The sequence below is a fragment of the Bombus fervidus genome, chromosome 3 (assembly GCF_041682495.2).
Source record: "Bombus fervidus isolate BK054 chromosome 3, iyBomFerv1, whole genome shotgun sequence".
NCBI classification, from domain to species: domain Eukaryota; kingdom Metazoa; phylum Arthropoda; class Insecta; order Hymenoptera; family Apidae; genus Bombus; species Bombus fervidus.
This window is the reverse complement of record NC_091519.1, coordinates 13,774,570-13,790,187: the sequence shown is the minus strand read 5'-3', so window position 1 is coordinate 13,790,187 and position 15,618 is coordinate 13,774,570. Positions and strand designations below refer to the sequence as shown.

General features: G+C 37.8%; 2 protein-coding genes and 1 long non-coding RNA gene across 4 annotated transcripts; 1 reads left to right on the top strand and 2 right to left on the bottom strand.

Moving 5' to 3' along the window:
- Positions 1 to 3,399: 3,399 nt before the first annotated feature.
- On the bottom strand, positions 3,400 to 5,164 carry LOC139985274 (uncharacterized). 2 transcript variants are annotated; one of them, XR_011799375.1, is made up of 4 exons: positions 4,747 to 5,164; positions 3,848 to 4,663; positions 3,622 to 3,721; positions 3,400 to 3,523 (listed from the first exon to the last, which is right to left on the bottom strand). It is a non-coding gene; the product is annotated as an uncharacterized lncRNA (long non-coding RNA). The 2 variants fall into 2 exon arrangements; XR_011799376.1 differs by having other exon boundaries at positions 4,923 to 5,164.
- A 623-nt stretch (positions 5,165 to 5,787) lies between these two features.
- On the bottom strand, positions 5,788 to 9,310 carry LOC139985330 (uncharacterized). The gene is made up of 5 exons (XM_071999697.1): positions 9,037 to 9,310; positions 8,209 to 8,604; positions 7,642 to 7,784; positions 6,020 to 6,660; positions 5,788 to 5,859 (listed from the first exon to the last, which is right to left on the bottom strand). Exons 1-5 carry the CDS (start codon positions 9,167 to 9,169, stop codon positions 5,856 to 5,858), a joined length of 1,317 nt encoding a protein of 438 aa, XP_071855798.1. The 5' UTR covers positions 9,170 to 9,310; the 3' UTR covers positions 5,788 to 5,855.
- A 3,087-nt stretch (positions 9,311 to 12,397) lies between these two features.
- Positions 12,398 to 15,091, top strand: LOC139985403 (uncharacterized). The gene is given in 3 exon segments (XM_071999812.1): positions 12,398 to 12,525; positions 14,640 to 14,790; positions 14,792 to 15,091. Coding segments are annotated over 3 exon segments (495 nt in total). The 3' UTR covers positions 15,008 to 15,091.
- The last annotated feature ends 527 nt before the right edge of the window (positions 15,092 to 15,618 follow it).

The following is a 15,618-nucleotide window of genomic DNA, read 5'->3' as shown; positions in this document are numbered from 1 at the left end:
GCTCTTTGTTCCCAGGTGAACGTCACGATAAATATCGTTCCTTCGCTTTAGTTCGACTATAACGTTTCTCGAACTTACAGCCAATAGTTAGAATAGTAAACATAGTTATACTTTTATCATCGGTTGTTTATTACGATACCAGATGGAACGAGAATCTAGCAAACGAATAAAAAACGAACAAACCGAAACACGTGAAAAGAATTAGATAAAAATATCAATAGTTTGGTTCTCTCGATTTTGTATCAAAGTCATCGAATTTTAAAAATACTTCATTCTATCGAGCTTTTTATCAAAACTTTGTCCGATTATTATGAACGATATAGATGAGTTCGATTTATAAATATTTTTATCGTGTTAATTAATAAATTTGAATGATTTTCTCCTTTCATGTAAGTAGATCGTAGAACGCATTTCTAAATAGGACTCTGATTGTACGAGTAACACAAATAGCGAGAGCGGTAAGAAGGTAGGAAGAAAGGAATGGCTGGAGAAAGAGAGAATCCGTGGAATTCGAGTCACACCTAGAAACAATGACTTCCAAGAGATATTTACCTCTCGAAGGGAAAAAATCACGGAGCGCAACGACGAGACGTGGGCGAGGAAACCCACAGCGTCTTCCTCCGTTTCTTTTTCATTTCTTTGATCGAAGCTACCCTGAACTGCATACAGAAGAAGGCTGGTAAGCACGAGAGTAAGTAAGTACCAGACTCTCTATGCACTAAACATTCGTGTGTTTCGCGTGTGTCACGCACGAGAAATGCAGTTAGCCCGCCCACGCGGTTTCGCGGAAACCCGGCCCTGAAACAATGCATGCCTCGAAGGGTATATGACCTAAACTTGCCTCAGGAATACTTAGCGACCACGTGAAAACGTTTACCGAAAGAACCTCCATCTTTCTTCTTAAATTCGCTGGAAGAAGATCAACGCGTTATCGATAGTTATTACCATGAATTTATTAATCGCGTTACAGGTAGCTTTGATTAAGCGTAATTGGTAAAATTGAATAATTACAGCGATAACAAGAACCATTGGCATATTCTCTTATTTTTCAATGATGCATTTTTTCATTAGATTTTACACGTCATGTTCATAACGTCAAATTTTTCTAGTCATACGGAAGCACTGCCAAATGGTAAGAAATTTAATATACTTGGACGTAATTAGTATGTAATTATTATGTAATGTATGTATGTAAATGCAATAAGGAATACAATATTGTGCCAATACTTTCCTGATAATTTGACTATGAATACTGAAAGAAGATGCATTCAATTAAAATTGTTTGCATTTGTGTTTTTAGAATTATACTCAAGGTATGCGAAAATGAAGATCTGTAGAAAATAGCCACTCTTGTGGACGCTGTAACTGTGATTTAAAAGTTGCCGTTGTCTTCGATAGAGCGATATTACATAGTAACAGCATTAATACGATACAGCGAATAGTAGTATAATATACCAATAATATACTCCAATCATATACCAATAGTAGAGAGATAAGCTACTTTTACTATCAACTTTCATAGATTTCAAATCGCCTTCATCTTTCACCCAGGTTTATGTAATATTTAACGTTACAACTTTTTAATGTTATTAGCCGTAGGTGTAGAAAGAGAGAAAGAGAGTAATTTATAACATTTTAGAGCAGTACAATTTATTAACTGATAAACAACGAAATCAGTATATTGTCAATATCAGAAATAATGGTAAAAACATGAAGATCGCTGGATTTATAAAAAAAGAAGTTACAAATTCGATGGAAACAGTAAACACAAAGATCTTTGTGCAACGGGTGCTACCGAAATGAATGAACAGTATAACAAAGTCATGCGATATTCGCTCTATGCGTACATCAATGTAAAAGGAATGTTCTGTAAGCAATATATCTAGAAATTAAAAAATAACATTTATTTATAATATATTGTAATATTTTGTTCTTTTTTATTAACATAATTTAGCAGAAAAGCCAAAACAGCAAAACTTACTCTAAGTAGATTTAGCCCGATCTGTATTATTTCTTTCTCTTTAACTACGTTCAGAAATATATTACAAATCCAACTACAGCAAACTTTGCTGTTGTTACTACTAACGTAAATGAATTATGTTAATTATCTCTACGATAATTTGCCTCCGTGGTTACTTGCATTTTTTTACTAATTTGTCAGGACTGTTCTATATCTTAACTCAATCAAGAAAGTGATTTTGCATTAGTTCAGCAGGTTATTATTATTGTATCGTATCGTAGTATTTATCGTGGAAAATATGATACAGACTATGGTGCGCCAGGCAATCGAACCCACCCGGACTCTTGGCGTTCACTATGTTATTCACTACGTCGACGTCGCGGCTATTTGTATTCCACGATCTTGGTATTTGAGTATGGAAGGATTTCCCATCCTACATTTGTATTCAATATTAATGTTGAAGATAATTCATGTTTCGTTTGAAGTACTTTCAGATTACAATATGAATGAAACTTTTATTGCGTTGAGATGCACAGACAGAGTATATAAAATAAGGAATAAACGTGTAATAAATCAAGACCGACGAGTTTCAGAAGTAAATCGATTAACTGAACCAGTACAAGAATTGGAACTTGCTTTAATAGATCATGAAATTCAGGTTTCTTATCCACTTGTGCACCAAGAAGTTGTGACAAAAAAATCAACGATTGCAAAAGAAAGAGAGGGATTTAACGGAAAAGTTAAATAGTCAATTTAACGAAGCTGTAGCTATACACGAGGGGTGAGAATTAGCTGAACTAGAGAAAATATCTTAATCGACAGGATGAAGATATTAGAAAAATGTACAGAATTTCTAAATGATTTTGATGAGAATCCTGATAGATATAATGAGCATGTAAAATTACAAGTCTTGTACTTAAAAATTCTTGATAAGTAACAACAGAGAAAGTTATCGACATAATATTTTTGAAAATATCTCTTCGTTCATCGTTACAACAAATATTCAAAACGATCAGACGTGGAACACCCGAGGAATTTATCAAACTATTAATCTGTTAATACAAATACATTTACGATAAATCATGAGAAATGACCATCAGAACAGACGTCTGTGAATGGAATATGTTTGCCATCTTTAGACGATTTTCATGAAGAAACATAAAGAATATTCTTTGTTTCAACTTAAGAGGACCGACGAAGTACAAAATATCAATAAATAGTTTGCTATTAAGGAAGCAAATCTTGTGTATTTTTGTATTTTTAGACAACACTGATTATTAAAAAAAATAGTGTAGACGTTAAAATAAAACATTGTGTAAGAACAAATTATAGCAAGCTGGAAATAGTCTTGTTCTGTCGCTGGTATGCGAATAGAACACGTGTCTGTTACACGTCTGAATTCACGAACGCGTAGCAGAGAACGATCGTTTTTTCAAGTTGTACTCGACTCTGAGTTAGAAATATTAGCAGGGAATTTACGGTGTATGCGAATCGGTACGATGATGCAATCAAACGATTAATTTCCTCGTTCAATTTCGACTTTGAATGACTCGATCGTAGTGGCTGCAATGGGAACGCATAGTACATGAGTATTATACATATCGGCAATATTATTACAAAATCTTCAATCAAATGTTACGAATATGAAGATAACAATCTACTACCTTAGTTCCTTTGATTTTGTAAAATTCGTCAAATTCGTTGCTTTCTTACAAGAGAGAAATTACAGGTTTCCAATTTCTGTCACTCTGCTCGTAATCGCTAAATAAAAAATATATTAATATTAAAACAAGTATGATAAGAAGAGCTTCAGAATGCTGAAACTCAACTATCGCGAATTAAATAAATTACAAAAAGATTTTAATATTAATTTATTTCATTCTTTACCCAAACCGTCAAAGAAGAACGCTTTGACTCGTTCAATTGATTCAAAATGGTACTTGAAGTGTATCGCGATAACTAAAATAAAGACGTATTTAATGATAGTCATCCTAAACTGTCAAAAGTAGGTTTTCAAAGTTTTCGAAGTAGTTTCTCCAAGAGCCATCTAGGAGCTGTACGAAACGGTGGAGATAATAAACTCTATAATTTGCTAAAAGGTTAGTCGATAATTTCCAAGTCTCGTATTACATGTATTATTAGTCTAATTTCTCCATTGTTCCAATTAATTATCATTTAAATTGTTTTTATGTTGATACCTCCGATTTCTCCTCTTAATGAGAGGCATAAAATTTAACTAAACACGATTCTACCCGTCGATCGTGATTTCGTGTGAAATTTTAGAACTGGCCGTATTTTTCTGCCTTCGTCAATTAGTATGCGCCGCGAAGAACACGCGTTTCGTTCAAGTTCGCATAAAAGTACGGTACGATCGGGCGTGGCACCAAGAAAGCCGGGAAAGTGATATCTCTCTACCGTCGGTGTGTTCTGTTCCATTCAGGAACGGATAAAGATTTTTGTCGCCCCTGTTACTCGAATGCGCGTTAATTCGCTGATAAATCGCCTTTCAAGAACGAAATCGACATTTTCGTTCCTTTTTAAGTTAAAAGATCTTACAAATATATCTTCAAGTTCATCCGGTATAGCTTCGACGAGTTTCCATATTTATAATAATATTTCGTTGGAAATATTCAGTTATACATCATAAGAGAAGTTGTAGAAAGGTACTTTACTTCGATGTGGAGGTTTGATCTAAGATTTCATCTAAGAAACAAAAATAATAAGTAGTATAAGCAAAAGTTTATAAATAGCTGAAGTTGAATGAAATTTTGTATTTTATTTCTAACCTGAAACTTGTTTATGTGTAATTTGTACATTTTATCAGAAACAAATCACAAGGTAGTTCCGGTTACGGCGTCATAACGTTAGAGAAGAATTTATTACGTAATTTTGAAATTTTACGATAGAACCGAGTGAAACGACTTTCGTTGCTTTCGTTTTTAAACACTTTCAAAATTCTTACCGACACCACGCTTTTCTGTTTCTACGCGCCTTCTTCGAATTGTTGGTTAATCAGCCGTAACATTTCAATTAGAAAGAACGTTCGCAAAAGGAATATACATACACTTTGTTCCTTATGTTTCCGAAACTTGACGCTCACGACATTTCTTACGATCGTATGAAAAGTTAAAGAATGTCACTATGTTTTATAATTTATTTAGAATTTCCATATACATTCGTCATTTTATAACAGGAAAAGATTTCAAAGTAAGATCTCTTTAAAAATCTAGAAGAAGAGGAGAAATTTCTTCTGTGTAACATGTGTAATATAATATATAATGTAATATGCATATATGATATAATATATGTATGTAATATAAAAAAAGTAAAAAATATAATATGTATCCATACTACATAACTCAGTACACATATATCACGTTAGAATTGCAGATGAGGTGAACACAGAACATACCTGACATCTTACGGCATACTGCTGACATATTATGACCGCGTGTTCTGTAATACCGATCGTTGAAAAGACCGAGGTTTGGTTGCGCCCTCTACAATTTAAGGCGCGGAATTTAGAAATTACATATTCATACATATTTACCTACATGTCTAGTTTGAATTAAAATATGACACAATTATAAAATAATTATAAAATAATTGAATTTCGTGATATGTATTTACACCTTCTACCGGCTCACTGATGCTTTAGTTTTTCCAAACACTGAATAAAATTCTTACTGATATTTCATGTGACGCAAAAATTACGCTAAAATTACATACGTATATATGCGTTTCATATATTTTGAGATTCTTTTAATCTTGCTTACCGACGGATACAATGACAAAGGTACCAGATGAGGAACAATTAACAATTCAAGTTTTAAGAAAAATCAGTGCTTTATTTAGTTTAAGTAGTCTATGTATTTAATACAAAGCGTAGGTTTGATTAGCTGAAACAGAAACAAAGAACAATAACACTTAGTAACAGTATTTCGTTCAATTTGTTTAAAAAATCGATTAATATTTCGTTAAAACTGTGCAAAGATCGATTAAAACTCTGCTTGCTTCGATTCGTTGAAAAAAATAAACACCTACTAGAAATATACCTACCATTTGGCGATAGAAATTGGTTTACAAGAATCTGATGGCCTGTCGTACGAGTATCCCAACAAACATTGTTGCAAATGGGGTCGTCCGTTTCTGCAGAGCACCACGCTCGTGCATGCAGCGTTCAATCTGTGCACATCCCCGTCTTTGCACGGAACGATACTGAGACTGTGAGGAATATCATGCACCATGTTCCATGGGTTTTGTAATTGCTCCGATGTCTGCTGTTGCGTACTAGACAGTTCTTGTTGTTGTTGTTGTTGCTCTTTATCGACATCCGATTGCGTAGCTACAGATCGTTCGTTCCAGGAATCAGGTTGAATTCTGCTCAGCCAAGGATTTCCAGGATAAGATTGCGGCGGTCCATAGGACGGTAATTGACCTGGTTGAGGAGGTTGAGCTGGTTGAGATGGTTGAGCCGGTTGAGATGGTTGCGATGGTGCGTAAGACGGTGGTTGCGCTGGTTGTGGCGATGGAATATAGGATGGTGGCGATGGCCATGTTGGTGGCTGTTGCGGTAAAGTAGGTGGTTGCGATGGTGAAGATGGCGGCTGGGTTTGCGGCGAGGTCGGTTTAGATGGCAGTGGAGGAGTTGCCGCTCCTTTGCAGTCGACGTTGTACGGGTAGTCACAGACGCCCAATATCTGTGAAGTGATAAATTATAAATAAAACAGAAGGATGTGAGTGGCGTAAAGAATTTAGATCATACGTGGTGGAAGGTACAGTTTAGAGAAAAGCAAATAAATAGGGAAACGTATGATATCTCTTCGTAAGTATTAGGATGGTTGCAAATCTTACAAATGGTTAGAAAATTATTAAACCCTGTTCAGAGTTTTAGATGTTAAAAAACGTATATCCTCAACAATAAATAAAAATTTTCCAAAATCCGATGTATTCTTTGTTTGTATTCACTGTATTTTTGGGTCATTGTTCCAGTTCATTTTGATATTTGTATTATTAGGTTTTTAATTATATTTTTAATTAGATATTTTGAAGTGATTCTATGAGTCGGGTTTAGACTCTGGGCTATTTAATTCATCTCAAATTGTTTCAACGATCTTCAAACCAGAGAATTACACGGACGCCAGCAAATAATTGTTAATTCGTTATTTTCCTCGAAAGTTCTGGCAGATATGTCCGATAATCATTTCTCGAACAATCTGGACCGATTGTCGCGCTCTCTATGAGACTAACAGGTGTATTAATATCTATGAATGAAAGCGTATGTTCAAATATTCGAACTGCCATCTCCCGAGGCGCCTCTGTAAACGTTAAAAATCGCATATTGGTAAAAAGTTTACCATCGAGGCGTGATTATTATCTGGTTCGATTATTATCTTGTTTCTGCATGAAATTTCAATCCCAAATTATTCGAAGCTTATATAGTCAAAAAATAATTTATAACAGAAGCAAGAAAACAGAATGACGAAGTAGTATGTAAGGTTAATGCCGAATTTAGTTTCAAACAACGACATAGAGGCCTCAAGAGCGGCCTTTGACCGTGTACGGAGACCAAGTGGGAGTTCAAGTCGAGGAGACTCTCACGCTTACGTGAGCCACGATGTTACTCTAAGATTTAAGATTCTGCAAATGTCCTAGGAATAACTCATGAATAAGATCCTTACGTCATTATAGACCAAATCGTGAGGGCAACCAAATTTAATGGGTTTCTTGTAAACACACACGTAGAATTCCGAGCAGTTCGTCGCACTTCTGTAACGACCATTTGGTTCTGGACAGAGTTTCGTTCCACTGGTCAGAGATGGCCCTGAAGAAAGGACAAAAGTTTTTACAATGCCAGATCGATGCGTCAACATCGATGGAATATCACAGATGAAAAATCTTTTCGCATCTTTATATAATGTAGTTTATTTACTTCAGAAACATTGGCACTAGTAGTAGTAGTAATTTTTTAATAAAAAAAGATATTGCTACAATATGATATCAATAAGTAACTACGTCCTGATAAACAAAATTCTTATCGCTGATAAACGATCTTTGTCGATTTTTCCTACGCAACAAAAGTTCACGAAATTGATATCAGATGGAATTATTTTTTTTCACTTGTTCGAAAAATGTAATTACCAATCCAGTCACGTCCAAATAAATAATATAATATGGAAATAAATCTAAGATCTAAGAGCGAATAATTTTGAAAATTAAAAAAAATAAATATGAAACCGTTTACTTACTTGGCGTGGGCATGGGACGATTGCCGCAATTCACGTTATAATCGTAGTCACAAACTAGGGTAATATCGTTGAAGAGTAATCCATCGGGACAGGATTGTTCGGTAACCGTGTCGTCCCAACAATTTAAATAATTGGAGCAACTCTTTGGACTTGGAAACTGTCCCCGAGGAGCGTAACATCCAGGCGGCGGAGTTATTATCGGTATCGGGTTACTAGTTATGGGTCCTGGTAGCTCGTTCGTATCTCCAGGATTAGGAAGACTCGGATAAAGTTGCCTCGTGTTCACACTTTCCGAGTCTTGCGATTCTGTGATATTCGTAGAAGGATTCTTGTTCCAAACGTTTGCACCGTTGTCCATCTTTTGTAAATCCACGAGATCCCATGCGTTTTCTAAATCTACCCGTGTAAAACGTAAGACCGCGGTCAATCAATTTTTCCAAGTATAACGAAATAGTTTGAAATTTCTAGTCTACGTCCTGTACAATCTCAGAGAAATAAAATTGAAGAGATTCGTCCTATTTTTGGAAAGAGAACCGTCAAACTCAATCTCAGTATATCGATAGCAAGTTTTTAAATAAATAATTTAAATCCTATACAAAATTCCATAAAAAAAAAATAAGAATCTATCCGTTCCATAAGAACGTCGCCCTCAACTACAGTTAATACTAGTTTATTACCGATTTTCACGTTTCCACGATATTCGTGTATCGTCTCTATAAATTAACCAAAATATTCACATATGCATATTTATGAACAGTAGAACCTAGTCCACTTTCTTTCAACAATTCAAACTTCGAAATAATTAAATATTAGCATGCAACCACTGACCTTGACGTTGCTGTCGAGAGTGTTCGATGTGTCTTCCATGTAACGTGGTCTCGGAGGATGCCGCAGCGGTTGTTCTCCTGGCGGCGTCGCAGAGACCCAGCACAAGGGACAACAATATCAAGACGAACCTCATAGTAACGTTCGATCACGGATCGATGAAGGTTCGCGAAGACAAGATACGACGATGGGTTACGGGACACCCTCGAGTTTTACGGTTGAAACTCGACTGCGGTTAAACTCGCGATGATCGTCAAGGGATCGTTGGCGAACCTCGGTGTTCGAGTCCTTGCGTTCGATGTTCTGATGCTGGATGGCCTGGACCTGGTCGGTTCCAGGGCTTACATAGGGCATCCCCCACCACGGATCCTCCTTCGTAGGGAGTAGCTTCACAGGAGCCCAATTACGCGGGCGCAGGACCCTGCGGTGGACTCTTGCTCAGGAAGTGCACGACTCTTCTCTTTACACCACTCTTGTTCCCGCTGAAATTCCCCTCCACTTTGCAGGCCACCGGGGTCGAACACGTCGCAAGGACGCGATTCGGTGCGCGTCGCTTGGGTTCTTATTGGACGAGATTTAGAATGACCGGTCAGGACCGTGTATTCTCCTCGGTGATCATTCGTTTCTCGCGTCCGCGTATCGCGTGGTCGCCGAGACAATGATCTCGCGGATGGCCAGAGCGGTGGACGATCGCGTAGGATGTCAAGGTCCCTTACGAGATATACGTACTTGGAAACGATGTTCCGTAACGGTATCGTCAACAATCGTTTCTCTGTGCATTCAACTCTTTTCGTTTATTTGCTTACGCCTGTAAGGTGCGATCCGATCGTAAGGGTAATCCTTGTTCGGTCGTATCGATGCTTTGGGAACCGTTGGTAGAGTCTGTGGGACGATTTTGTGGCGGATACTCTTGGTCGAAGATCGATAGATTGGAAGACGATGTTTGCAAGACAAAGTAGTTCGCGCTCGTAAAATAGAACTCCTTCCCTTCCCTTCCTGCAGATTTGTATTTTCATCCAACTCGCGATGCAACGATCTAGCGATAAAGCGTCGCGTAAGATTATTCGTTCTATCGAACACGAATTGGTCTATTTAAAAACCCTCGAAAAGTTAATTAATAACATTGCATCCTGTAAATTGTCAAACCGTTTCTGGAAGAAATGTTTTGCGTACGGGGAAATTGGTTTGCCAAGCGAGCAACCGATTAGTCATAAACGTGAACGAGACTGAAACCCGGATCAAAGTATTACGCGTAACCACCGGTACTTTGTTCGAAAGAGCAATACGTGTTCCGCTCCGGATACAAAAATATCTGTAAGATCAGCGAGAAATATGTCGCGTAGTTACTTAGGAACTTCCGGTGTCCTTGTCTCTTCCAAGTTTCGAAGAATCTCGATGAAAGTTCCCGACCGTTGAACCTGCGAATCTCGAAGCTGGAATGCAGAGGTGGATACACCCTCGAGATTACCCTTCGAAAGGTTTCTCATTACCGGAATGCATTTCGATATTCGTGCAAAAGACGCGGCTTTCCTGAATGATTCGACGCTTCTACCCTGGTCCTTTCTGGTGGGATATTGCGTGAATTTTATGAGACAGGTTGCGTTGCAGCCTGGGACCAGTGCAGGGCCCATCGTCCTGTTTATTATCCGGCAATGAGGAAGATTCCACGGCCGGTCGAACGAACGAAGGAAAAAAGAAACAAAGCGAATGATTCCACGTAATCCTGAAATTCAGATATTCGCGCCCAATGGCCCCTCCTCGCCAACTTTTGGCAAGAATACCGCGGGTACGTTCGTGAGTCACGCGTGACCTCGCCACTTGGCTTTCCATGCGTGCGACGATTCACATTTTACTGGAAACAGTTAAACGGCGTCGTGAGTTTTGGCCATTTTCGTGGTCCGCGTCATTCAGAAGTTCGTTACACCTACGTTTCAAATCATGTTACGTTCTCGAACAACTATCGTTAAGGAAGATTTGCGATAGTTACGCTGCGGAGGAAGTCGATCGTTTGCCCGTGTGATTAGGGTTCGTAATACGCCATCGAAGAAATAACATAGATGTGCGTGAGTATTGTTTAAGAAAATATTTTGAATAAGAAAATGTTTATAAAAACGTTCGAGCGTTACCGTATCTATCCAAACTGATCGTCGTATCGAAATTCGAACTTCGGTGCATTATCATCGTCGCGTGTTGCAGCAAACACGAGATGGAAAATTATGAGGTGACACATTTTTCGCAATGGTAAAGTAGGCAAGATGATGAAAAGATTTGGAAACTAATCATAGTATTACGTTATGATACCTGTCTAGGAGAAGTGTACGACGGTTTGGTAAAATGGTATGGAAGATCTGCGAGCAGTGACGTGCAGAGATAAAATGTGAGACACTGTGCGTATTCGTGACAAGAATTCGTTGCATGTTAAACTCGCTGAAACTTCGTAACCTTTCGAAGTTGTGTAGGTTGCGAGAGTCCAGTTTTGTGTACTAAGTAGTTCTTTAAAAATATATTTCTACCAAAAATATTACCGTAATATGCATATGTATAAATAAATATATTACAATATTCCAACGATGACAAAGGAATACAGTTACAGTGAATTTTTCGAACCAACAATTTGAAAGAATAAAACTTTTAACCATTTAATTCTGTTCTAATTAATGAATTTATTAGATAAGTTACACGCATATTTTTTAATCGATTTGAACTGATCCTATACGTTCCGTATCAATTTCTCGAATCGAAGCCTGGTGCAGATATAAATACAAGCCGTCCGTATATAGGCGACATTTCTGAAAAAAAAAAAAAAAAAAATCATTGGACACCGTAGGCGTTCGTGAGTCGAATACCCGATACCATCTTACCCTTGTGGAATCTTCCCTGATTCTGCGGTATGCTCGCAAAGATTCTTCCTTCTTCTAAGAAACATCTCGTTTGTTGCCGCAAAAACATATTTCTTATAATTTTTAAATTAGTCGGGTTATTGTAAAAAATAATTTCGCATATCAACGAACTACGCGTTTTAAAAATTTCACACGGTATCAACTACCACAATCGGGATCGAGGAGCGTGTATCAAGATATTAAAACTGGCAGGTAAACGTAATCTGACGTATATTCTAGAAGTTTACATGCATATCCTATCGTTATCGTTCATCCTACAAGACGATTAATCGATTCGATCTTCTCCATTTTGTCGACCAAGTATTCATCGTCGCGTTGTTTATCCTATGCCTCCTTTTGCTTCTGTTTCGGTTAGCTTTTCGTTCGAACCGGACAGTCTGTATAGGATAGCCACGGATGAGACGGGATTATCGAGAAGAACCTGTTAGCTGCTACCCAAAACGAAAGAAATAGAAGGACAAACTATGAAGAGCATGAGAAAAATATGGGCGAGAATCTCGGCAGATAAAGAACAAGATGCACGACATGAAAAGGCTAAAAAAAAGATACAGAAGGAGGAAGGTAGAAACGAAACGAAACATCCGAAAGATTCGTAAGAATGATTAATTAATCTTATTTATTTAACACAACTACTACCCTCGGATTTTTATATTCAAATCTTTCTACTCTCAACTTGGCAAACAAAAAAAAAAAAAAAAAGAAACAGAAAAAACAGAAGTAAAATTAAAACGAGATACGACCACGAGACGTACCGATTGCAATTCTTGCAAATTTGCTTCAAACTTGAGATATCTTTTAGCGTTAGAGAAATACTGTACAGAAAAAAGAAACGATCAACGTCGATATAAAAATTAAATATTTAGAAGAATAGAATTTTCCTTACAAATATTTCTATCGTATTTAAAAAAATTAAATTTCTCCGCTATCCTTAAGTACGATTGCGTGTAGAAAGGGAATCTTTGAATTAACGAGATATTGGTTTCCGTAGAAACACGTACCAGTGAGAGGGAAGAAAAATTCGTGGAATCGACGCGAAGGATCTACGAGAGAAGATACAGCTTTTAATAGAATTAATTTCGGCAGCTGATAATACCGACTCGCGAACCCAAATAAACGATTGACGATGCGTGGTGTCGAATCGTATAATAAATTTGACGCGGCTAACACGGTCCTCCACTTAAGTGCAAAGACGACGCCGAGGATGCAATATGTTGTGAGAGGATGCGCCTTAGCACGCATACCTGAATTGCAAGCTAGCAAGGCAGTTTATTCGCGCGTCTCGTCCAGCGGAACTCATCGTGCAACGTTTCAATTTCCGTGACAGACGGTGATGGATACAGGGAGGCAGCCTTTCGAATAACTTCTTACGATCTCTGAGGTCCTATTATCGTGTCTAGGTCTTTCTTCGTCGTGCATCTCCTTTGTACGTCTTCGTGCTTTGCCAAATCAAATGGACGCGCGCGCAACTGTAAATTGAAATTGCGTGCCCCTTAAAGAAAGAGGCTCTTTTTTGTTTCCTTTGAAGATCATTTGTCTCGCTGTTAAGAATTTCTCTATCTTAAAAACGTCACTTTTGATCGTTGACAGATAATTTTCTATAGGAAACATCTATTAAATCGACTCGTACATCTTCGTTTACTTTCTCATGTCTCATCATTTTGCGCAATTACCATCATACGTCGCTTGTGCTAACTCATGTTCATGCTTCTACACTTATATGTTTCTGTATACAAACGTTATGTATACGTATGCATAGAAAAAGCTTCGACTTAAATTTACCCACGATGTTTTTAGTAATTTATTTAAGTTAGTCATCAGCAAATGTAAACAATTATATATTTCAGATACGTCGAATACAGGAGTGAGAGAGAGAGAGAGAGAGGGAGAGACGATTCGTATTCCGTTGATGCATACCGATCTTTCCAACGTAGGAAAATGCTGTTGGTGAAGGAGTTGCAGATATACTGACAGATACGGTCGAACTACTTTCTATTAGTTGATGAATTACAACGTGGACTACACGTGCTATGTATACGTTGTAACCGATAAGCAGTGGAAGCGATTTTTTCTCTGTATAATCGGTTAGTGCAACTGTATTGAAGTTTGAGGGAAAGTAAAATTACACTTCGATAAATACCGCTTTTCTGACGAACATAAGAAACAGGAAGGCGAATACTTGAACTATCTCGCTCGATCTGATTTGACATGCAGATTTCATGTATTACTGGTTTTACATATATTAAAATATTATTACGAAATAATCAAGATAGAACAATTTGAATATTAAGTTTGTATATCCTATAGTTCACATTCTTAATATTATTCATTATTTAATTACTGATTACACATTATTTAGTTATTTCAATCGACAATTTATCGAACGCAGTGTGTAGTGAATGGACCACGGATTTTTACGCATCTACGGAAAATTTGAAAGTACAACTATGGTATCAGGTAAAACAATTTTCTATTCAGGTTCTGCTTTTTTTAATTGCTATTCATAAAAATTAGAATTTGCATAAATATTCGCGATCTAGTAACAACCTATCCGACCGTTGCAATTACGTATACCTGTTTAAAAGTAAACGAGACATTATACGAAACCATGGACCATAAATAATTAAAAAACTATAAGTGATACTTATAATAAAACGGAAGATAACCCGAAATTTATACATACGTATTTCCTTTGTTTGCCATTCGAAGCACGGTCGTCTTAACGATTCTCGCAGTGGCTTTGGAAACGCAATCTGCAATCGAGGCATGCCCCTTCTTCTTCCGTTCGATGTTTGTCCAGCGGCAATTACTGAAATTTCAGGCAGTCATTCGGCACGATTGCGCGCAAGTGCTCGGTATCTTTTTTCCACTATTTGTTTCGCCCTCGCCGACGCTGTACCCGGTCGAACGACCATTCTCCGGACGAAATAACATCTCGTAGAGGGTGGTCCGCCTACTTCGGCGTCGTTGTTCGAGTCCCGACGAGGGACACTCCGATGAATTTGAACAAGCATTACGGTATCCGGTCGCGAGTTGTGCATTTTCATTGCTCGTGCCTTCTTCCTCGAGTACTTTGAAAGATTTCAGGTATTCGTGAAACCTTTGGTTTCGGAGGGAGGAATAAAAACGAAGAAAATGCGTAGAGTTAAGTTCGAGTTAGGCTCGACAAAGGGCGTCGATATTAATTCCTTTATGGTCGCGCCTTCGAATGAATAACGGCTGGTCACGATACCGACAGTTTCAATAGGCGCAGTTAAGAGATCTACAGGCAAAATACGAGCAAGGTTCGAAGAAGGACTCGTCGATAAACATAAATAAGAGTTGGTCAAGTTGGCGGAATAAATTTACAGGGACCCAAGTTATTTTTATCGGGGCAAGAAACGCTGCTTTTTTCTGCTATTTTTCTGTTAGGATCGAACGGAGAAATTCGCACCTCTCTGACGAGCGACTCGTTGCCTTTTTTAAATATCCGCGCACCGAGCTACCTTGTAATCGACTAACACGGTGTACTGAGAAAACGAGATCCTTGCTTTCTTTGAAGCATCGTAAACGTTCTCTGTTTTGTTTCTACGCGCCTGTTCCACGTGAAATTACTGTAAAGCAGCATTGCTTATGTTGATGCTATCTACCTTCGCGTTCCTCCTTCCCACTCAGCCGGGGAGCTTAACCAATTTGGCGATGCGCTCGT

Coding starts and splice junctions, on each gene's coding strand:
- LOC139985330 (XM_071999697.1), bottom strand. CDS start 9,169: ATGAGGTTCGTCTTGATATTGTTGTCCCTTGTGCTGGGTCTCTGCGAC. Junction 8,605..9,036: donor CTCTCGACAGCAACGTCAAG/GTCAGTGGTTGC, acceptor TTACACGGGTAG/ATTTAGAAAACGCATGGGAT. Junction 7,785..8,208: donor TCGTCCCATGCCCACGCCAA/GTAAGTAAACGG, acceptor TCCTTTCTTCAG/GGCCATCTCTGACCAGTGGA.